A 25,846-nucleotide genomic window follows, 5' to 3' on the forward strand; every position below is an offset into this window, starting at 1 on the left:
TACAGATTATCAATTTCCCCTAAACACATGCTCCATCTGAACCATGGCTCAGATAATGGCTCCCTTGGGACAAATGAATTCAGCCACACTTGTCTTTGATGTTCTTATTAGCTCCTAAGAATTTATCATTGACAAACAAAAACTTTGCATTGTCAGTTGATAAAAAATAATTTCTTTTTTATTAATTAAGACATAAAGACAAAAAACTCCATCTGGATGTATTTATATAAATATATTTTAGAGTGTTTTCTATTAATTAATTAATAAAATCTGTAAGGATTACCTCCCTTACTTTTCAACATTAGTGTACAATATATAGAATAAGGAAAATGAAAACTGTCATAAAATCATTAAATCTTGTCTGATCTTAAAAAAAATTCCAGGTGCACATCTTCAGATGGTGTTCAACATATGTACAAATTTTCAAACTGTTCCATGCAGTAATAAAAAATTCTATAGGGGGGACAAAGTTGCGTCTACAGACAGACGGACAGACGGACGGACAGACAGACGGACAGGGTGAAACCAATATACCCCCCTAAACTTCGTTTGCGGGGGTATAATAATACTGCACCTCTGTGAATTTTCCACTCGAAAGTCTAATTTTTTAACCAAACATGTTGTTCCATTAGTGAGACCATCCTCGACATCGATATTGATACAAATTTCAGCCGGCATATCTTCAACTATTAGCAAATTTTTGAATAACCCCATTGTTTTTGATGGATCATCAGAAACTTTTGACAAAATTTTCTGTTTAATGTCTTTAGTTACATCTCCACTAACAGTATCTATGGCTGAAATTGTACATTTTTTACTGGTTTCTGCATTTGTGTATGCTAGCATGTTATGCTCATCTACTTGTGCATTAATAGTGTACAAGTAAGGCAAAGAAGATGGGATGGAATCAAGTGACTTTAACCTTGTTTTCAGAGTGGCAATATCAGCAAAAGAATGCAATCCCTTGCGCATTCTATTGAGTAGTTCAGCAAAACTTTTATCATCCTTTTGACGCATGATATCTGTCAATTCAAATACCCTGAAATGGTCTTGCCAAAGATTTGCTGCCAAAGGTCCATAATCATCTACCAAATTCTGAAAGATCCACCCATCAAATACCGGTTTCAACTGAAACAAATCTCCAATAGCAATAATGCTTACTCCACCAAATGGTTTCTCTGTAGCAAATATTTCTTGAAGTCTTAGATTTATGTAATTGAAAAGTTTGTTTCCAACCATAGATATTTCATCAATGAAAATAACTTTCAAACTACGGAATTTGACTCTGAAGGAATCTAACTGCTTCATATCTAATGGTTTGTACTTCAAAGATTGATTTGCAGGAATACAGAAAAGAGAATGAATTGTTTGTCCACCTATATTGTAAGCTGCCTTTCCTGTTGGGGCACACAAAAGAGTTTTCACATCATCTGGATTTTCATGGATTTTTTTTGCAAAATACCTTGTCACAGCCTGGTAAATAGCAGTAGTTACAATGCTTTTTCCAACACCTGCTCCACCAGTCAAGAAACAGTAAATTGGTCCTTCATTCATCTTCATTTTATGTAATACATGATAGAAAAATATTTTCTGTTTTTCATTCAAAGTTCTGACCAAATTCATATAATCATTATGACTAAGTGAGTTCACAGGTGTATCACAAATGCTGATTTGTTTCCTTGTTATGCCTAAATCAAGGCCAATGTCATAGTCGAGACCAATATCTTTTGGGTTGAAACACCCATGAAATATGTTTTCATCATCTGTTTTTTCATATTGGTCAACTTCTTCATTGTGCTGCACTTCTGCTGCAATCACGTGGAATTCTTCATCACAATCTGTCATATTCTTTTCAACAATGTCAATAATGCCTTCATCTACCTCATATTTAAGTTTATTGGCATTTATGATTTCAACTTTTCTTTTGTAGTGTTCCTCATATGTTCCATAGTTTCCTTGCAAATCCTTTGTCTCATTTCTCCAAGGGTAAAACAACATAAGTTGTTCTCTATAAAAGTTCTCAGGATCTTGGTCTTTGTTAAATCTTACATATCGAATTATTTTATTTGTCTTGCGTTTCCTAAGAATTGTTCCATTTCTCATGTGATACTCCATTTGCAATGAATCTACAGTTTCATCCTGTTCTGCAAGCATGTCCTCGTCTTCTTCATTTCTTTCATCCTCCAGTAAATCACCATCTTTGTTCTGATTACCTTCATTTTTTTTCTCTGAAATAACATCGAATTGTGACACAAAATCAGCCAAACAGATATTTTTTAAAGCATTTGGTCGTCTCTGGTAACGTTTCAAAGCATTATCTGACTGTATATCTGTTGAACTCTCGGGTAGTTCTGACAGAACATCCAATGGTTTTAAAAGGAATGTTCTGTTTTCATCATGATTGGTGTTAATAAATGCGAATGACCTAGTGCTAACACGCAGTGGTAACTGTAATATCAAATATGCTGCCTCCTGAGCTGATACTTCTACATGAGTCAAAAATGTGTTCCCTATATGTCTCACTTGCTGCTTCAAAGTTTTATTTCCTTGCCTTGCTTCTTTACAAGCTTCGTACATCAAGTTCGACATTCCTCTTTGCGATTTTGAAATATATGAAACAATGTAAGCAGCACAGGCATATGCGTCAAGAATAAACTGAACATCAATGTTTGCTTGCCAACATTTCAATATCATTTCATTGTAAGAATTGACTCTGATTTCAGATACATCTCTTTTTAGGAAAACCTTTGGTGATTTCAATGAAGATCTCAGAGCCATTATGTACATTTCCTCTGAAATTTGAAGTTTACAAAGAAATTCTGAAAAAGACATGTCAAAGCCAGTTTTCATTTCATTCAAAAGAGAAGCAATTCTTTCATATTCATCAACAATTTTTGGATATTTTTCCTTTTCAGCATCCTGTAATGGTTCAAGAATTTGTGTTCTTGACAAAGGAGGTAGGGGGAAATTGAACCGGCAAATATTTTTCCCCTTCTTTCTACATGTGCGAGCATGTCTATGAGTTTGGTAATTGATGAGATCTGGGATATCATTTCTCTTTTGACATGAAGAATGGGTGTCAATGAAATTCTCCAAATGTTGTTTGTCAGATTTTCCATACAGGGGTGCATTTTCAATCCATAAAAGCATGTGAATGTGAGGGGATCCTCTTTGTTGGAATTCAACCCTATGGAAATGGTCCACAACTCTTCCCAATGGAAAATTTGATGATTTCAAAACATCACTAATGAAAACTTGCACTCTGTGATTGAAAAATCGTGTACATGTTACAGGATCACTTTGTACAAGCTCGCACTTCTCTTTCCATGTTAAATTGGCAATTTCTTCATCGGTGTATTCAACATGTTTAACCTGTTGTCCAAGAATTTTGAGAAGAGATGGCCATCTGGTTTCAGCAGCTGATAGAGAACAAAACCAGGTAGGTACACCTAACTGCCTTATCATTGCAAAAACATCCCTTTTCGCACTTTCCCAGTAAGCTGGAGATCCACGCAACTGCCGTAATACACGATAACCCTCATCAAGTCTCACAATATTATCAAAAGTTGATTGATTCAGAACTTGTCCTACTGTAACTTTTTGCCCATTCAGTTGACACTTTCTCATAGCCAAATTTACTCGATCTTGAATTTGCTTGATTTGCAATTTTTTTAGTTTAAAGAAAATATTTGGAACTGAACAAGCTGCACGTCTGTCAACACTTCTCAATTCCCATTTGCAGATAGTGCTATAATGCACGGGCATTTGCCTGTCTTTGTTCTCGAGACGTTTCTGACCACAGTAAATACTTGGAAATGCTAAATATTCTGCATTATTGTCTTGATAAAGACCAAGTGGTACCTGACCTTCTCCAGGGGCAAATGAAAAGGTTTTACACAAGGACCTTACATCAACGGGATGAAGCAATGTATCTGTGCTACCAGTTAGCCTGTTTTCAAAATTTGGATCCTCTGTCCACTCATCAGAGTCATCATCATGATTTGCATTGTTTTGATTAGTCAGTTCAGTTTCACTTGATAATGTTTCAATATGTGAATCACTTTCACTATTACCCACATCATACCCTAGCCATTCATGCATTTCTGATTCTATGTTCCAATTTTCATTCATTTTAATCCCTTCTGTCTGAAATAATGAACTGTTTTTCAAAAGCCATTTTAAAGCTTTCAAGCATTTGTTTGGTCTGATTGCTTCATGCAATACAGAGTGCTTGAAATTCATCTTTCTTTTCAGCTTAACCTGAACAGTTTCGGAATCTGACAAAGTTCTTGGTAAAGATGTAACTGTAGAATTCACATCTGATGGTACATTGACAACATTTCCTCTCAAACTTTTCTGACCACCACGAGGTTTCTCTACGACTTGCATAAATGGTATTCTTGGACTTATTAATCTTTCTTCAAGTTCAGTAATGTCAAGCTCAGGGGGTTTCTCTGGGAACCCCATTCCATTGAAGACAGAACAGGATGGAATTTTTTGAGATTTTAGATTTCTATAGCAAGTATTACATACCCATTCTGTATTTTCCACACTTTTGATTCCAAGTAAGCAGTTTTGCAATAAATCTGATGAACCAATGAGGGAAGTGGCTTTATGAACATTTTCCCTAAACCATGTTTGTGTACAGCAACTGCATATATAACAGGGTCCATGACAAACTTTCTTTTGAAAGTTTTGAACAACTTTGTCTATTCTTGCATCAGTAACATCCTTCAAAGTGAAATCATTTTCTGTTTTTTCCGTATTCAATGATGATTCGCTATTTACAATATCAAAAGCATGTTCACATCTTTTGCCACTTACTGAGTGAGTAATGTTCAGGTCATCATCTACATCTGTATCCAAATCTAAGGAAGTTTTCTTCCGCTTTTTGGAAACTCCTATTTTGACTCGACAAATCTCATACTGAACTTCTTGTAAAGTTGATGTTGGAGACAATGAAATACATAGTTTTCTCAGAAATGAACACAGATCTTGGAATGATGCTAAAGTACTTAAAACACCTGATCCATTTGGATCACACAAACCATTCAAACCCCGACTATGAGAGTCAAATACTCCATATGTGCCATTTCTTTCATTAAAAGTGATTGCAACTGCAGATGAATGGAAAATTAGGATGGCAAACTGCTTGGAACAAGAAGATGACAACACTGAATTCAAACTTGTTTCTAGCTTCTTCCCAACACCATCAACACTTCCATTGACTGACATGTTTCCATAAAATGTCGATAAAGTTTCAATTGAGAAACTAACGCATTTGAAATTGACAAACTTTGGTAAATCTGAAAACTGTAAAAGTTCTTGATTTGGTCGAAGAAAACCATATTGACACATCTTTTTATACAAAATATCACCTTTCACTAATGTAAAATTCAAATCGTTTCTGTCAATATCTTCAAAGCTTTTCAAACAACTTTGCATTATGAAGACAACACAGTTTGTCATACACTGTTTACCCCTGGATTCATTAGAGAAATAAACATCCCCTTGACTAAAATTAGCTTGAACTACTCTTTTCTGAGAATCATTTGTAGCCATTTTCTTTCAATACTTTAACTGTGTACTATCGAGTGGTATTAAATTATTATCCTAATCAATAAATAAGTTGACACAAAATAAGAGAATAAGTCCTGATCTGTAGAGCATACTTGCAACTGTATCGGATTCATTTGGCATGACTACGAAGGGAACTTGAACGTCAGGCAGGCAAATATTTTATGTCGATTATTAAATTACGCTTCATATAATATCCCGCAGTTATATTTTTTAAAATAATCGATTAAGCTGTCATTCCTAAAAATTTAGAATAATTTAGCCAAATGATGAAACAAATGGACACATAAAACTCTACATTACTAGTATCAATTTCTAATTTATAAAAAAAAAACTAATTATACACCATCTACAAAAATCTTATATTCTTTGAATTTGTAATCAAAATTCAAAACTAATGGACCTTTTTAGAATTATCTAAACAAGGTTTCAAGAAATTGATGTAATGTATGCTAAAGCGTTGTTTTTCAAGGAAACTTATTTACAAATACCTTAAAAATAGTCAGATTTTAAATGGTACGAACAATTTAAATATTTTTTGTAGTCGTATGTATTCCTACGCCAGAGTTCAATATAGTCTCGTTCAACTCGACGCTCGGCTGTCTCCGTAAACCCTTGTCGGAGATTTACGGTGTCAGCCGAGCGTTTGGTTGAACGAGACTTGAGTTCAATATTGCTTGGATCCATACAATTTTCGAGAAATACCACCACCGGTACCACCACTGATACATAGTTTGATTGAATTGATTTTATCTTTAAATATTATTTAACATGATTCATATGGAGGTTTCTCGACATTCTAGTCAAAAAAGTCCAAAAATTCATATTATAAAAAAATATGCGTAATTCAAATTACAAACTACGTAAACATGTACTTGTCATGCAAAATAACATATCATTGATTTTAAAATAAGTAAACATCGACAAAATCAACTCCCGTCAGTTCTTCAGTACTTTGATTATATACAGTATTCAAGTCTGTCGATGACAGTTTTAAGAGTTAAAAAGGACAATAGTAAGTTAATTTAATTTGACAAGAAATATACCAATATATTTTAGACGGAAAGCGATCAGGGTTATTTCAAATGCCGAATCTGCGAAAAACTATAATTCATTGTAGAATACACAGCTTAAAAAAGGAACGAAAGTGATGTTTTATTGGGTTTTGAAACATCTGTGTGCGTTTAAATCATAGTCAATTTCACTCGATTTATTTCCTATTTGACTGCCTATGTTACAGTTCATAAGAAAGACTCTCGCAAATCTGACTAAAATTATCACAACTGTCGAATGGAAAAAGAAGATTTTTTTTTTATTCATGAATCCATCAAACTTTTTCAAATTAAATAGAGATTTAACATGATTTTGGAAAGTGTCTGTTTATTAGTATTTAACAGACCAGGTCTCAGTATAGCATTATTTGATTCACGTTTAGCAGATTTTTTCACAAAAAATTATCTCTGCCATTCTGTTGAATTCATGTCAATAAAAATAGCATATATGGTGAAACATATAGTATCGTTTTGTTGGGATAGGGGGTGTTAAGCAATAAATATGAATATAAGTTCATGTTAATAACCGTTGGATCAGTTGTATTTCACTAGGTCTTGAATCAAGAAATTCAATGGTTTTAATGTGTATGCCCGTATCTTATTTGTTGACTCAAAATCACACAAACTCTGGTATCGAAAGATGTCTTTCACGTAAAAACACCATCTAGACGTTATCGATGTCATCAACGTTCACATTTATATAGTCTATTTTTCACTAATCCTATCATTTAATTTTTCCTTTTCTTAAACGAAAATGATGACATCATGTTAATAATTGTATTCCTTTTTTACCTATGTTTTACTTATATGTTTTGGCAAGCTGTGAAGACAGTGTGAGGTTGCCAAGGTAAAAGAAATTCTGAGTATTAGTGAAATCAAGAAATGAAATTAAGTGACTGGGCTATGTTATGTAGTGTGGGTTATGATTTGACTTAGTTATTTTGTGTAATAAGTGGGTTATAATGCTATGTTCTGACTGGGTTATGTTGTGTTTAATGTCTGGGTTATGTTATAAAGTGACTCGGTTATTTAGTAGAATAACTTGGTTATATTATGAAGTTACTTAGTTTCACTATGTTTCAACTGATTTGACTGGGTTATATTGTGAATTGACTGGGTAATATCGTGTATTGACTGGGTTATAATGTGTTTTAACTGGATTATAATGTTTATTGGCTGGATTATAATGTGTATTGACTGGGTTATGTTTGCAGCGAGATGTTTTGCATGGTTACTTGGTTTAATTGTCTAATGATTGAGCTTTATCATGAAGTAACTACGTTTATTGTATATTGATTGGGTTTTGTTGTTTTATGACTTTGTTGTATCGTACATGTATATGCTTGGGTTATGTAGTGAATGATTGGATTTTGTTGTAAATTGTCTTGGTTGAGTTGAATAGCGACCAAGTTAAATTACATAATGACTTGATTTCGTTGCGTAGTAACTAAATTATGTTTGGTAGCAACTGGGTCGTGTTATATAGTGATAGGGTTATGTTGTTACATGACTAGGTTATATTACGTTTTAAAACTACTTGCACTTTGATTGGCAATAAGCATTTCACTAAATTTGATTTAAGATCTGGTTATTGGCAGGTAGAGATAAAGGAAAAGGACAAGCATAAGACCGCTTTTTCCTTGGGCCCCTTAGAATTTTATGAATGCAACCTTCTGGCATTTGGCTTAACAAATGCCCATGCCATGTTCCAGTGATTAATGGAGACTTCCATGTGTGATTTTCATATCAGAGAATGTTTTATTTTTTTTAGATGATATTATGGTCTCTTCTTAGTCTTTTGATGATCATTTGAAGAGATCAGAAAATGTCTTCGAAAAAACTGGAAAAACATATTAACTTAAAACTTAAGGTAGCTCGCGGGTTTACTGCTTGCGAGAAAACCTACCCTGAAAATTTGTCCGCGTGATCGACAGGTTTTAATGATTTATTTCTAAAATTTATTTGAGATTCGTCTGCGTTGTAATAATTTTATCGTGATTCAAACACAGTGTCGCTGATAAAATCAAGCAACGCCATTTCAATGAAACATATAGTAAAATGCATATCTTAGTCGAAAACCGCATTTCAAAACTATGCTTCAAACTTTTAAACGATCTAGACGAACTTAATTTTACTCAACACAATAACAGAAGAGATTATTTTGAATCAATTCATAGAAAAAAATCAATATGTGTTCTCGGCCAATTTTTCGTAAAACAACTTTAAAGATTTAAAAGATTTCACAAAATCCTATATTCTTATCACGACGTTAGCCCGACGTTATCAATTTCTTTTGTCTGAGAACCAAATATGAAAATGCGCTGGTTGACCAGACTAGCTGATTTACACATATTAGAACATGCAAATCTAATTAACATTATTATGAATGTTTTCGAATGCATAAATGAAATTAATGTAAGGTTGTGAAGAAAAGAAACATGGCTACTTATCTTTTCAATGAGTCAGTCATGCATTTAATGCAAAAATAATTACCATACACGTATTGACATATAAAAAAGTTTGTAATCGCATAATTACGATAACTAGCTAAAGCCAAAATGATTTCAATAGTTAGATCAGTATTTGAAAATACAGAATTCATAATTGTGAAACGAGCGAAGTTAATACATATGGTTCAATTTATTTACAATGTACTTGTCTAAACAACAAATTAAAGAGTTCCAACGCACACTCATACCTTATAGAACTCAATGCTACAATGTATGTCATCTTTAAATTTTTAGGACTTGATAATTATAAATGTTTTCTATAAACTGCAATTTAGCTTTTTAAAATATTTCATTTTATGTTTCTAAAGACCATTTGTTATTTCTAAAAGAATTGTATGAGTTTGTTATGACGGTCAACTCTTTGCGTCGAATCCTATTGTGACGTCAGCAAACCCGCGAGCTACGTTAAACCATCCATGTTTGAACTCTTTATGAGTGAAGTGAAATATTTAGGTCATAGTGTGTCTGCGGAAGGTGTCAAAACCGACCCAGATAAAATTGAAGCACTCAAGTCATGGCCAGTATCAGAACATGTTAAAAAATCACGCTTTTGTTTGTTTCACGGATATATTACAGACGATTTATTAAAGATTATGCAAGAGTACTTCACCCTGTCATTGAGTTATTGGCAGGACACTCTACAGCAATAGGAAAAAATTAGAGAGGGAGCAGTAAGAACATTGCATAACTTCTACCTTTTATGTCAATTTCAGATGCTGTAGATACTGAATTTCCCAAAGATTAAGATAGACAACATAAGATGTATTGCTTCTACCATTGTTTTTTTTTTATAGTTTTATTTAGATGATAGACAGTGGTAATAACTACAACAAAACAAAGACGAACATAAGCACATATAACAATGGCATCAAATGTTTTCTATGAAAGACAATTAAAAATAGTCAAAATTTATAGGCTTAGAATAATCAAAATATACAATTATGAATTTTCATTATTATTAAACTTGTTAACTTACTCCATTGTGGTCTAAAACATGTAAAAGATTGACAGTCACTGATGTTTCTAGTACTGTGTTTTCCTCACGAACCGCACGAGACACACTGAGTTCCACAAATCACTACACACGGATATAAACGGAACATACATAAATTTCACAACACGGACAAAAACGGATAAACACACAAAATAAGCCGTGTGACGGCACATAAGAGGAGATACAGAAGTCAAAAGAAGATATATATATACAAACTCAGAGTTGATATCATCTGATTCAAGTGAGGATGTTGGTGATGTATAGATTACCTATGAGGTAAAGAAAAGATCAGGAAAGGTATCCAAAGTTGTGCCTAATACTTCACGCATTTGCCATTGTAATGATTCAAGTGAATCTTTCGGTGTCACGGGCAATAATAATTTTGGTATATCAGGCGATGACGTTGGTCGCGGAAACTCGTTTACAACACACTTCGATTCTTCAACTGTAAAATCGGACTATGGATGTCCTATCTATTCTGTTGATTTATTCAGACAGGTGGGTCACATAATTCTACTTTGTCTTTACTAAATGAAGATGAAAATGTGTTAACAGAAAATGATGTTATCATTAGCAATCGGTTTTTGGAACGGAATTCTCAGTTCGCAGTTCGCAGGGGCTCGAAATTTTCAGGGGCATTTCTGGTGGTATACCACTGCCATCGTGAAAATTTGGTGAAGTGGTCTTCTCTAGTTTTTGAGATTTAGGCCTTTTCACAATTGAAAAGTGAACTGCGTTCTAGAACGCAGTTCGCAATTCAAAATTTAGAATTCATATTTGGGGCCCGAGATTCTCAGGGGCATCTACTAGTGGTATTTCACTACCACTGTGAAAATATGGTGATGCAGTTGTCTATAGTTTTTGAGAATCGGGCTTATATGCATTTGAATAGTGAACTGCGTTTTAGAACGCAGTTTGCAATTCAAAATTTAGAATTCATATTTGGGACTCGAAATTTTCAGGGGCATTTACTGGTGGTATACCACTGCCACCGTGGAAATTTGGTGAAATGGTCTTCTCTTGTTTTTAAGATTTTGGCCTTTTCCCAAATGAAAAGTGAACTGCAGCCTCAAATCCCACTCCCTCTGAAAAACCCTGCAAGCGAACATGTACTTCATATATCTATATTTCCCATCACCCCTCACTACTCTTTTAAAATATTTCTGGATCTGTGCCTTTTTGCACTCAATTTTTCCTTTTCTTCTTAGTTTTTTTGGAAATGTTTTATTCGCATATCTATTTTATAAATTTGTAGAATTGAAGAATTTCTGGTATCAATTACATTACAGTTGATTCATAGAATAAATTGATCAATGTCAGTTAAAAACGTTAAACACGTGTACGTAAAATTTCTATTGTGTTTAATCTTTTAAACGCTTGTCACCGCTGCGACCCGAGTTCGATCTCCGTGATCGACAGTGGTTGTATGTGATAGGGTATGGCGGTCGCTCGCTTGGACACATGGGTTTTCTCCGGGTACTCCGGATTCTTCCCACACCAATGACCCACTCGCGCTAAAATCCGTGTCAACGAAAGATATTAATATAAGTTGTAGAACTTGCTTATCAATCATTGTAAAATAAATAAAGTTCAGTTTCAGTTTCTGTTAAATTTATTGAAAAATTTAAGATATGATAAGTTTTTAATATTTGCCTAATAGCAAAATTATTTTCATTGATGATGTATCGATCAAAAAAGTATACACTCTTTTGAATAAGTTTCTAGTCGACGCTGCATAAAACTGATTGACCACATCCGTCCATTAAAGTTCTCTCCGAGCCAAAGATAGGTACTTGTACCCAGCATCCGTGGTGCAAGTGGATGACAGTCATTGCCCCTCACCCCGGGATGAGACACCAGTCTATCGCAGGTTAACTCTCATCGAAAACCGTTCCCAAAGTCAGTTGGGTGGACTGCGACATTGTAGATAAAGTACTTGTTAATTAAATTAAGTAATTGTTAATAGTAGAAATTAACAGCAAAAACATTGAGTGACAACCCTTAAAAATAGTAGTACCAAATGCAATCAAGTAATTTTATGCTATTCAATATAAATATTAATTTCTAACCTTTTTTTTTAAATATTCCAGCTTGAACTTTCTCTTTTAGTTTTCAAATCCCTTCCCATTTTTTATTCAATTAAATAAAAAATTGAATGATAAAATACAAAAACATTACTTTAATTAATTTGATATCATTTTCCAGGTATAAAATTAAGATGAGGTCAATGATAAAATGTTTGAGATACGATGTCTTTTATCGTTATTAAGCATTAAGTTATGTGGTTATCTAAATGATTAAGTGAGATAATACCAAAAAATACATGCAAGATTACATGTTCATTGACTTAGATATAAAAGTTTAACTTCTAATAGTGAAGTACGGTCAAAATTGTTTTAGCAGAAAATAAAATCTGCAAAATTTAGACAAAAAATTATATGCGTTTTTATGCATTGTTTGCCCCCCAAATTAAAGTTTTAGAAAGAGCTTTAAAAATAAGGTAAAAGATATTTAAAATCATATTGGAAATAAAGGTGTAACAAGTTATCACCACAGTGACGTCATAATGTAGAAATGACGCCATGAAGATTGCATTATTTTGATAAATTAATGTTTTGTAGCAAATATGGATGTTTTCAGATTGTTTTTTGACTGGGAAACATCGAGCGCAGGCTTGCTCAGGTACCATTTTTAGTATAATGTGTATAACTATCTGAAGAAAAACATATGTTAAAATCGCACTTGAGCAGACCTGCACTTTATACTTCCGAATGCAAAATAAAAAGCAAAAGTGAGAATAATTTCATTTGTTTGCAAATTTGCGGAAATTAGGACATTTAGGTGACGTCATAGATACATATGTAAACAGCGAATGAGCAATGGTGACTAAAATCAAGATTAAAGTTAAAGGCATCCCCTATACAATAATTTGTGAAGATTATATTTTTATACCATACTATTTAAAAATTGATTGAAATCGGGGGCAGATATTAGACCATACCGTACATAGTCCTTTCTTCTCTTTTGCTTGAAGTCCATTTTTGTTTGAGCCTAATTCCATATTATATAGTAAAAAAATATTAAATGTTATGTAAAGAATAATCTATTTGATTTTTGTGTTTTGAAAAAATATCTTTCATGACATTGATCCTTATTACAATCAAAATTTGATAAATCGAACCCAAAGTAAATACCACCCTTAACAGTAGCACGATTACTCAAAATTATATTATTATTATTATTATTATTAATATGAATTCTAAATTTGAATTGCAAACTGCGTTCTAGAACATTGTTCACTTTTCAATTGCACATCGTGTTTAATGAGTGGAGGCCGAGTCTATAAACCTAATAATGACAACATTACCATATTTTTACAGTGGTAGTGGTATACCACCAGTTGATGACCCTAAAAATTTCAGACCCCAAATATAAATTCTAAATTTTGAATTGGGAACTGCTGTTTAAAACGCAGTTCACTATTCAATTGCATATAAGCCCGATTCTCAAAAACAATAGAAACATGTAACCGCATCACCATATTTTCACACTGGTGGTAAACTACCCCTAGTAGATGTCCCTGAAAATTTCGAGACCCAAATATGAATTTAAATTTTGAATTGATAACTGCATTTTAGAACGCAGTTCACTATTCAATTGCATCTAAGCCCGATTCTCAAAAACTATAGATAACTGCATCACCATATTTTCACAGTGGTAGTGAAATACTACTAGTAGATGCCCCTGAAACTTTCGGGCCTCATATATGAATCCTAAATTTTGACTTGCAATCTGCTTTACAGAACGCAGTTCACTTTTCATTTGCGAAAAGGCCAAAATCTCAAAAACTAGAGAAGACAATTTCACGAAATTTTCACGGTGGCAGTGGTATACCACAAGTAATTGCCCCTGAAAATTTTGAGCCCCAAATATGAATTCTAAATTTCGATATGCGAACTGCGTTCTAGAACGCAGTTCACTATTCATTTGCATATACGCCCGATTCCCAAAACTATAGATAACAGCATCACCATATTTTCACAGTGGTAGTGAAATACCACTAGTAGATGCCCCTGAAAATTTCGGGACTCAAATATCAATTCTAAGTTTTGAATTACGTTCTAGAACGCAGTTCACTATTTAATTGCGAAAAGGCCAAAATCTTAAAAACTGGAGAAGAACACTTCACCAAATTTTCATGGTGGAAGTGGTATACCACCAGTATAACCCCTGAAAATTTCGAGCCCCAAATATGGATTCTAAATTTTGAATTGCTAACTGCTTTATAGAACGCAGTTCACTATTCAATTGCGAAAAGGCCAAAATCTCAAAAACTAGAGAAGACCACTTCACGAAATTTTACGGTGGCAGTTGTATACCACTAGTAAATGCCCCTGAAGATTTCGAGCCCCAAATATGAATTTTAATTTACTTATTCAATTGCATGTAAGCCCGATTTTCAAAAATATAGTGAACCACATCACCATATTTTCACAGTGGTAGTGAAATACCACTAGTAGATGCCCCTGAAAATTTTGGGCCCCAAATATGAATTCTAAATTTTGAATTGCGAACTGTGTTCTAGAACGCAGTTCACTATTCAATTGCATATAAGCCCGATTCTCAAAAACAATAGATAACTGCATCATCATATTTTCACAGTGGTAGTGAATACCACTACTAGATGCTTCTGAAAATTTCGAGCCTCAAATATGAATTCTAAATTTTGAATTGCAAACTGCGTTCTAGAACGCAGTTCACTTTTCAATTGCGAACTGTGAACTGCGTTCCAAAAACGGATTGCAGTTTTCATTCAGGTTTACTATGACCAGAAATGAACCTGACAGGTATGGAGACTGGGTTATGGGGTCCCAGCCAATTGAATTTGGTATTTGTGACAGAGACGAATGGAGTTACAAAAGTTGTATACAGTTTTATGCTTATATGATTTAAAGTTTCAGATTCGGTGAATTATTGTTTGATGACAAGATGAGTTAGCTGGGAAAGTTGTAACATTGTTTTCAGAATTAATCTGAAGAAAAATCTAATTTTTAACACGAACTTTGAGTATGTACTACAGAACGCCACCCAAGACGGACGGTTGATGTTTTTAAGACTGTTTCATCAACCAAGAATTACAAACTATTTATATAGTAGTCCTAAATCGAGAATAAATTAGTTCCACGAGAAGCCCTTGGAATTCTATATCCTAATGTAGCCTGGATATATTATCTATATCATAATCAGCCACCCCATGACATTTGTTCTATATAATGATAATAATAACCAAATGTAATTTTGTGAACTGTGACAAGATAATGTTGAAAAATTGTGAGAGGTTTTCCGTTTACTTCTAAAAAATGAAGAATTTTCCTTTTCCATTATTGATCATCATACGAAATATGCTTCGTTTTTGGGTAAGAAGAGAACATGAGAACGAAGAATTATTGGTCCCCCTTACTTTTATTTGATTGTACATCGATATTTACTGTGAGTCACATTGTGTTATGCTTTATAATAACTTATTCTCGACTAGGTTATTTTAGTGTGTGCTCAATAGTAAATGATCCTGTCTTTGAGTTGTGATTTACAACAGGAAATGGTCTGCAACTTTGACGAAAGTAGATTACTTGAGTAAAAAAAAAGTGTTTACTCTGTATTTTTGGCTCTATTTTTTTTTTTTTTTACATTATACTCAAAACTGCTATAGCTAGAGCGCATGAGGCGTGGTGTGTACATTAGATCAAGAATCAATAAATATGATAAGAGCTGCAAGGGTCCCGGGTTCGTTTCCTGTATCATTGTATACATAAATATATGCATTTTTTTAAGTAAATGGCAGCTGTTGATCTGCTATCATTCAAAGTTGAAAACGACCTCGATTAAATTTTTTAAATCCAAGTCAATTTCTTCGCTGACTAAATAAATGTTATAATTGTAATCGGGATGTTTAAAATTTATTCTTTAAAGTCGGAATTACCACGTCGAAATAACGACGGCAGACATTTTCTATGATACTTGGCTTCTGTTGACAATTTCCACATTTACGCGGAGATTTCTCCGACACTAACCCCCGTTTTTAGATTTCAACAAACATGCTCCATTTGACGTTAGTTTGTAGTTTGCAAAGGTAAAAGAACGGTCTCAAATCAAAATTGTTTCAAATTTTCCAGAACTTGTCATTTAGAGCGAATATACTGATGTTATGTTGATAAGACAAACCGGAATAGATGGTGTGACGTCATAGATTAAAGTTCAATGGCAGCCCCCATGGCGGCAGGAAATTTAAATTAAGCGATCGATTTTCTTGATTTATTCATTGTTCCGGGGTATTTAATGAAAATAAATACGATTTTCAATTATAGTAGATGATAATTAATTGATTTATTGTACAACATATTTTTAGTTTCCGTCCCCTTTAAATAATAATTATCTATTCGGAATTTATATTTCCACATGCAGTGACTGGGTTTTGTTATTAACAATCCACCTACTTATGCATAGATAAGGTATATAATAGTGGGTTATTTGTGAAGAGGAAAATATTCGATGGCAAGCATATACATGTAGTTATGTTTAAAGTACGAACTGTGCCTTGTTCGTTTAACAAAACTGTGTATGAGGAGGATAGAGATTCCTTTAACTGTCAGGGTTCCATCAATGTCTATCATTGTATCCAGAATGAGAGGAACAGATCAGGGGAAATATGCATACGAACTGTCTGGGTCCAACCAAGTAAGTCTTACATTTACATACAGGAAGAATATAAGATTACTTTACACATAATTCTAAATACATAAATGTTGGTTTTAACCTTGTTTTTCAATTTAGATATGTTACAATATATATACCTGTATACTGACCGAGTTTTACTTTTGTTTTCGATTAAAAAGACAGAAGTGAAACTGAAATTTCAACGCAATTCGACTAAACATCATTTCAAATCAATACTCTGTAGCAGCTGTCTTATTTTTAAATAGTCGATCAGTGTTATTGTTAAAATATGTCCGTGATAATCATGAACATTTTAATTACTAAGAAAGCCATTAATTGCACACTTTTATTTTTTACGTTACTGTTGCCTTCTTTATATTTCAATGTTCCAGTAAGGGTTTGGATATGTTGTTCAGGTCTTGGGTAGAAAATTAGCTATTTTATCATTTTAATACACTACTGTCCAGAATACAACACTGGCGCCAACACTCTGGACACAATCCTTTGCAATGTGTCGAGCGGTTGTCCCGACGTACTATATCACTCCAATGAAGTTTACAAGTGTAAGATTTTTTTTCTTATTTTAGTTTGTTTACAATACAAATTTACATCTACTTGAATATTATAAAGAACCCAATATGAACAAAGCTTTTAGACCCACTCAAAACGAAAAAGAACGGGTTTTTTTTTTAATTTTATTGGGTTTACGTTCCACGGATAATATTTAAACAATAAAATGCTTTCTTTAGTGATTCATTCGGGATATGAACGTAGCAACATTGCAGGAAAAATACATAACCCCCGTTAGCAGGTTATGTTAATTTCTCCTGCAATGATACCCACCTTTATAACCCGCATGAATCATCAAAGAAAGCATTTTATTGTTTATATTAACATCTCTTTCTTTAACTAATTAATAAATTGATTATGAAAAGTTAGTAAAATTCACTAAATTAATGTAAATGTACATTAACAAAAAGAAACAGCCAAATCGTGTCCTGTAGGAGTTTTAGTCTGACAGCATCATGATTATTTCGCGCAGTCCGTGAGTTTACTTAGGTCGCTGTAGATTCAGACCAATCGATAAACAGGACGTGTCAATTTCAGTCCTGTCACTTTCAGCCGCTGTAGATTTCAACCAATCGATAAATGGAGCGTGTAAATTTCAGTTTGGCCTTTCTATAGAGCTATGAATTGACTATATTTTTCCGTAAGAAAAAGAGGAAATTTTACATGGTATATGCAAATATTACACATGTACTTCTCAGATAGAGATAGATTCATATACTTATTATCTATTTATCGTGCGTTGAATCAAGATCACAGTCAAGGTTAGTATGTGATTTAAATTACGCGTTTATTTAAAAAAAAAAGATTTATTCAAGCAAAACATCATATACATTTACCTTACAAATCTGGTTTTTAATTTATGGTTGGGCCTAATCTTTTAGGAGGTTTAAGGACTAGCATACTAAACTTAACAAAGGTCAAAGCGTTCCAATATACTGGGTATTCAAGACAAAAATTGACTATCTTTTAAAAGTAAAACAAAAGCTTTGTGCATAGGAAACACTCCTTATCCACAGGCAAAAATTGCCTGGTGATAAAATTATGTTTAACCATTTAAAAATATTCCTGTGTGAATAAAATGAGTGCATTTCTGTATCAAATAGATAGAAGAATGATTTCTAAAAGTAGTTTTTTCTCGTTTCCTATTTAAAATGCAAGTACTAGTATTCAACATTTTCCGACAAAGAATATTATCGGTATCGCTCATTTATTGTATCGTTCATTTGCAGTATTTTGTTTTATATGCATCAATTGTAGATACACATATATACATAGATAGGTAGATCAAACAATTTAAATTTAATATATAAATAAACGATGCATTGTTAACTCTGTAATTACCGTCTTGTCTGCGATTTTAAGCTCGCTTGAACCAAAGTTAGAGCTAATCTTTTATAGTTATCTAGCCTACAAAACTAGCAAATAAGTCTAAGTCAAATGTGATCTGATGTATAAAGTACATGTACATGTACTTTTTTATGAGTCGATTTATATATCATTTCAGATCCTGTATGTTTGAATAAAACTTTTACTGAGCGTGAAGAGTGAGTTTACTTTTATTTTTTATCATACAGATACTTTAAGTTATTTCAAAAGTTTTGTAACTTGAAAATGATTGAATTATGATTTATATTTGCTAAAGGTAAAAACCAAGCTGAAAAAGCTAATGACTTATATAAGTATCTTTGATTTCTCCTATATCTTCTCTTGCGAATGATGTTACGCATTGAAATACTTTAGACAACCCAAAAGTAGATATTCGAAAGATGAAAATTTATAACTGTTAATTGTGAAGCTTTGATTTTTTGCAGTAAACAGTAAACTTATTCATTATCTTCACAACTCAATACTTATATTTTGTATCTTTCCTAAACCAAGACATATTGATTTTAGAAAAGTGCGCCATTCTAAAAGTTTTACACAATGCACTGTAGATAGGATATCTATTTATGTACAGATGTATTTAAATGATAAATAGTTGTTTGAAAGTAAGTCTCTCTCTCTCTTTCTCTCTCTCTCTTTCTTTCTTTCTTTCTCTATCTCTCTCGTAGTTCATTGAAAGTCTTGTTTTCAAAACACGGATATTATATACAAAATATATTTCTTAAACCATGTCTCTCCGTGAAACTTTTTGGTATACCGGAGGCGTCCACTTTGACGCTATTTGGTATTTTTGTTTACTTTTGCAGGTGTGTTATTTAAAAAAGACTAGCAATTTACATACTTATATCCAAGTCTTTGCTGAAGACTTTCAGCAAAGCCTGGCTAAACATTGGTAGCGAGCTAAGTTTATTTTGTCTTAACGTTGATACAACACGGGAAAGTTAAGAAAAGCAATCGACCACTACCAAAGAAATATGCATTTGTTTTACTTGCTTTCTAATAAATTACTATTAGGTTTATGGACATCATCTTTCAATTTAACCCATTCAATCACTAGTACTTGGTGGTTAGAATAGGCACCGTGCGAATATTCATTCAAGTTTCCAGGGCCTCCTTCTCTCTCCACCAAATCGTCATGTTTATACACGAAAGCATCTAATTGCGATACATCTCCACTACTATATTATAATAATAGACTCGAATTTTTGGTCTTAAATACCGAGAAATTGGAAGAATACTGTCTTTTGTTTTATAAATTTTAAACATCATTGGTACTTGAAGATTACCAATTTGTTATTATTTTTTCTCTGATAAGCTTGCGCAATACATTCACGCTAACGGGATCTTTAGTTTATGTTTACACAATATCACATCTGCATGAATAAACTCAGAAATGATAATACAAATACGGGTAAATTTTCATTGGACTTATGCTTTATATTCTGTTCATATATTGTAATGATTTCTTATGAATGTATGAAAAAACAAATATACATTTCAACTTACTACTTACTTTTGTCTTCGTGATGACAAAAATATTTGATTACATGCAAAAAAAGTTACCTTATATTTGTTAAGAGAGTGAAGATAGAATATGTTTTATCGTAAAAATGAGTAATGTCCTACGGACCCAGTTTAACAAGAAAAATACTTAACATTTTTAGTTGAAAGGTATTTGCAGTCTCAAAAAGGTTTGTTGTGATAAATTTGACTTTTATTTTCGAGGCAACTTCATTAACTTTCTCCAAAATCGTTCCGGGGCGATTCTGCAATTTTCTGCTACATTATCACAGATAGCAAGCTTATATTGGCTCAGCGTTGGCCAGATGTTATCATTAATGTGGGCCCAATGTAATTGTGCTCATCGGCACAACAATGCACCAACACGCTGGCGTGACGTTGGCCCATTGACAGTAGATTGACACTTTTAATGTTGGCCCGATGTTGGAGCAACGATTTAATCAAACCAATATTCCCCATACTTTGTTCTCAAAAAACAATCTCACAAAGATTAACAGTAAGTATAATCTTTATTGTTTTCTCACCGAAATATAATAAATATTCAAATTTTCAAATGTTTTTTTATAGTCGATCTATATACTTCCATATCCCTTCAATCTTCTTCATTTGTTTTCTTTACTCCTATTTTCATCCCCCTTTCCAATCCGATGAATAACGAATCACAATAAATGCGTTTGGTCACTATCTTTAGTTCAGTTCCAGTTTAGTTCTCTAGTTCTGACATCGTTGATAACTTCAAAAGCCTGTTTTCGCAAAATGCTGCTCTACATTAAAAAAATAATCATATAAAATGAAAAAATGATTAATTGATATATACGGAATTGCATTTACATTATAAAAATAATAATGCAAAGAAAATCCTCAATATATAACTATTCAAAAAAGAATGTAATACCACATTGTGTCTAATTAAATTTAGTTTTCAATCCAGCAATAAATTTCTTTGCAGGAAGGGGACCTATTTTACTCTGCAAAGTTTTGATATGTGTATCAAAATTTTTTGTAATATTACTGCTTTTTTACTGTAAATAAGTCAATTTGAATTTTCCGGGGAGGAGGCCAGGGGCGCCGGGGGGGGGGTGGGGGGTTGGTTGGTTGGTCGGGATCTATCCGACCTTTTTTTATATCCGTGCAAGACCCCCACAGCTTCTGATCTAATATTGTTAGCATATCATGCCGATGATTTATCATACAAACATACGACAGAGGTATTTATTAAAGCTGCATTGAGGACAATTATATCAGTTTACCCTGACATATTCTGATCAGCTCACATCAATGATAAAAAATTGTGTCTTTAATTCCTACTCTAAATGTTGAATATTATCATAATAAATTCAGTTACCTTAGATGTTCCTTAACTTGAGCCGATAAACTGCATGGTTCTTATCATCTTCACAAATAATGTAGGTGACAGCTATGTCACCCAGTTTGAACATCAGCAGGAGGATGTCTATACAAGAAAATTGCCTTTAATTTGCTTTCAAATTTTCATTTAAAAGTTTTTAGAACATTATTGTAAAATTATCATCGATATAATAAATCTTCATACTTACATTATTCCTGCAGGCAGCCATGATGATGGCATCAGATCGAGTTACTCCGATGGTTTTGTAAAAAATGACATCAGTTCTTTTGGCGGTAATGTTTCATTCACGAGTGCAGAAAAGTTACTATGCATTGATACTGCATTTCATTCAAAGTGTAGACAAGTAAAATGATTCATGATGGACACACATAATAAAGTCATGTACATTTTAAAAAAAAATAAACAACTAAAATTCTAAATCTGCAATTAATTTGAATACATTTATACTTATAGTAACCATTATAGATTTATAATACATGTATATTCAATATAATATAAATCTAAATTAATCTAAAGATTTTTAATTATAAAAGACTTTTAGTCAATAGTTTTTTAAAGACACACCAATTTTAAAGTTATATACTTTGTTCATCTGTAAAATAATCATTTATATAAAAATTCAAAACACACATTTTACTCCGTCGGCCCGACATCGGTGCAGTGTATTCGCGCCCATCGAGATCAATTTAATTTTGGTCCAACGATGGTACAATGTTTATGTACTAACGTTGGATGAACTACGTTGCTCCAATATTGGAACGATGCCAATGCACCAGCAGTGATAAAAACAATGTTGGTCCAATGTTGGTCCAACGTCGTTCTACCAACAGCGATATGTAGCCAACCTTACAACCATAAGCCAACGTTTGGCCAACGTAAGCTTGCTGTCTGGGTTACGGGTATAAGGGAGGGATTCTAACTGTGGTGAGGGCCTTTCCTGAGACACAGTTAGATTATTCAAACTAAGGAAAATTAATAGCATAATTGTAGGCTTATAGCTTTGTAATGTAAATGTTAATAATCAGGCGTATCGATGTACCTATTTCTTAAATGTCCGAAATGCAATGTCAACTCGTGCACGCACGGGTCAAAGTCTACTGTAAAATCTAGATAAAGGCAACGTTTTGTAGCGACTTTCATCTTAGCGTAAGTTAGAATCGAAACATTTAAATTTGACTTTTGAAAATGTAAAATCATACATATGTAAGCCTTTTGCATTTTAACTATTCAAATGTAGGATTTATTTTAAAAATTGTCGAGTTTGGTCTCTTTTACAAATATATGTTATGTCATAAGTTTTTACCGTGTTTTAAAACTGTACATACTGTTTTCAATATTATCACTGAGCTAGCAAGTCCAGTTTTGAAAACGCTGATTGGCTTTGGAGAAATTAAAATTGAGAAACAAATAATTATGAAAATTTTTTATGAAAAAATCTGAATCATAAGCTATTTAATTGATCGAATTATTAAGGCAGACTCATAAGTGTTGCTATCTTAATTTCAATTAATCGGCTGTGTTTTATATTAGTGTTGCAAAAGACGTTGTCTCATCGATGCTGGGGATCTATGTCGGAATCGCTGTTGCTCTATCTTTGTTAATTGTTCTACTTGCAGTGTGTTTATTCTTGTCATATTATCGCAGAAGAGGCAAGTTATTTCTACTGAGTTTACAATGATAATTAGTTATGGAGACTTATATGAAGATATTTTTATGGTTTGGCAATTTTTTCAGCAACATTATCTACTTTTAGTGCATAACATTGGCTTCTAATATTGTATCATGATTCATTTAGTTGATTTTCAATGAGTCTGTGTATGAAATGCAAAACTTATTATTGATCTGATGACATATTTATTGATGCGTGATAGCTACGTCGGCAGATTACCTAATGCTGTTTATTTTGACAGCGCTTGTATTCATGATGTCTAAATGCATTTGATGTCATTGAGGAACACACAATCACTCACTGTGTATTGAGTTAACAGAGAATAGTTGATATAGGCACTTTGGTATTTGAATCTCAATTTATTACAACATCGTAACTATTGTAATTATTTTTTATCAAAGGCCTAATAGTAACATAATCTAATAATAAAATGACTTACTTTACTAAAATACTTTTTAGGACAACACAGGAGAGAAGATGAAGAAATACCTTTGATTGGTGGTATGTCTAATTCTCAATCAAAGATAACAATACTTTATATTTTTACTTTCTTGTTTTGTAATTTATAATCTAGAAAATAAATAATTTTTAGCTTGACTTTTTAGAGTTCAATATAGAGATACCTTTCCATAAAACATCAGCATTTCACGAAGGAGTGAACTTTTTAAACAAAAATGGTGGAAAGATACTCTGTTTCGGAGGACGATGGGGGTCAGGAAGAACGTCAACAGCTAAGCAAGTATATGCGACTGTCACGAAATCACCACCCATAATAATCAGTGATCCTTTATCATTTGACGTTAGTAAACATTATAAACCTATTATCTTGGACTATGCATTTTCTAAAGGAATATCACAGACAGAGACGGAACTCTTAAGAAAAAAGATAAATACATTGTTTAAGAATGTGTCCTCTTCAACATCAGATTCGAAAGTGTTCATAATCTTGAAATTAGATGAAGATATGACAACTGTGCCTGAATTGGTAAAATCCCTTGTGGCACAAAAGGAAGCAAAATTTATTGATCTGTCAAAGAGCCTAACAAAGGGAGATCGGACACAAATCCTGTCTTCAGAATTTGAAACTTTCTGTTCGAATGAAGATTTCAGTAAAGTTGAAAATCTGGCAATGGTAGGTAATGACAGTTCATTAGGATACCCAGAAATATGCGCTCTAATAAGTAGATGCAGAGCCTTTCAAAAAAGTCCGGTGTTGTTCTGTAATCGTCCTCTGGGATTTCTCAAATCGTATTTGGAAAACATGCATCAATCTGATGATAAAAATAAGTTTCTCGTGTTGGTATACATGAGTTTAAATAAAATGGAGATAGATGTGAACGACCGAAACGACCAGCTTTTTGAATTTCTGGAGTCTTGCAACTGTGATTCCTTTGGAGAGGAGACAAAATGCAAAACAGAACAAATCGAGAATATTGAAACTGAAATAACAGGAGAAACAAGTAATATTCACCAGGGATTTTCTTCTAAAGATAAGCCTAAGAAGCATCACAAGAGTAAAGAGGATATCCCTTCCTTAATACCAATGGAGTTTGTAAAAAAAGAAGTGTCTATTTACAGATTACAACATGACGTCATAAAGAAAATGACTCTTATCGTGTATGGAACACATCATTTTGATAAACTGCTTGAATTGTTCAAGCCCGAAGAATTAAAGACATGGGTTAAAGAAAAACAAACTACAAGGCGACATAAAACCTGTTTTAGAAATCGACCGAGAACAGTGGAGACAATTCCAAGCAAAGCTGAGGTATTGAAAAAAAAAATCATTTATGAATTCAAAATTTGGATATGAATGATAACAGCGAAATTGATTCGCTCTTTACTAGTGTCCTGTAGCTGTGATCGAATTGGAATAAATCCTTAAAAAGAATCAAAAAACTTAGTAAAATATTCATATCTTGATACAAAGGAGTAAAACTTGTGGTGGGAGTAAACAAGAGGTTCATTTACAGATAAATACGTAATAAAGAGAGTGACTGATATCGTGCTTTCATTAACTGGAGACATATACTGAATAAAAAGATCTGGTGGTATTAGGTCTGTTTTCGAAATCAATGGGAGCGATGGACACTATATCAAGCAATTATGGGAATTCTTCAGTTGCATTGAAAGTTTAAGAGTCCGTCTGTCTAATCCACATTAAAATATAAGTATTTCACGGTAGAGATTAATTTCATAGTTTTATAGTTCGGTAGGAATTGAATCACTGTTTCTCTGCCTGAGATATCAACCTTCTGATTATTTTTTTTGCAAAATATACAGGTCAAAATATGCGTATTCTTTTATAAAATTTTATTTTTGTTTGAATTGTTTGAATAAATATCTAGCTAGAAAATCAAAGGATGTGTTTTACTTTACCCTTTACAGTTTATCAAGTAATTAAAGGGTTGCTCTGTGTTAGACAAGTAAAGAACCTTCAATAAGATTAGAGTGAAGTAAAAAAAATTAAGATAGTGTACAATTTGA

At 33.0% G+C, this 25,846-nt stretch overlaps 2 protein-coding genes and 1 long non-coding RNA gene across 3 annotated transcripts in view; 2 read left to right on the forward strand and 1 right to left on the reverse strand.

Moving 5' to 3' along the window:
* Positions 1 to 25,846, reverse strand: part of LOC136275781 (uncharacterized) — a 215,698-nt gene that overhangs the window by 75,994 nt on the left and 113,858 nt on the right. The gene's annotated exons all lie outside the window — the stretch shown is intronic.
* LOC136275803 (uncharacterized) overlaps positions 16,670 to 25,846 on the forward strand; it is a 35,923-nt gene continuing 26,746 nt past the window's right edge. Inside the window, exon 1 of the mRNA XM_066085806.1 lies at positions 16,670 to 16,868. Coding sequence (XP_065941878.1) covers positions 16,706 to 16,868 — 163 coding nt within the window. The 5' untranslated portion in view covers positions 16,670 to 16,705. The remainder of the gene's footprint in view (positions 16,869 to 25,846) is intronic.
* On the forward strand, positions 17,307 to 23,340 carry LOC136275804 (uncharacterized). The gene is made up of 3 exons (XR_010714296.1): positions 17,307 to 17,410; positions 18,922 to 18,961; positions 23,221 to 23,340. It is a non-coding gene; the product is annotated as an uncharacterized lncRNA (long non-coding RNA).

The sequence above is a fragment of the Magallana gigas genome, chromosome 5, assembly GCF_963853765.1.
Source record: "Magallana gigas chromosome 5, xbMagGiga1.1, whole genome shotgun sequence".
NCBI classification, from domain to species: domain Eukaryota; kingdom Metazoa; phylum Mollusca; class Bivalvia; order Ostreida; family Ostreidae; genus Magallana; species Magallana gigas.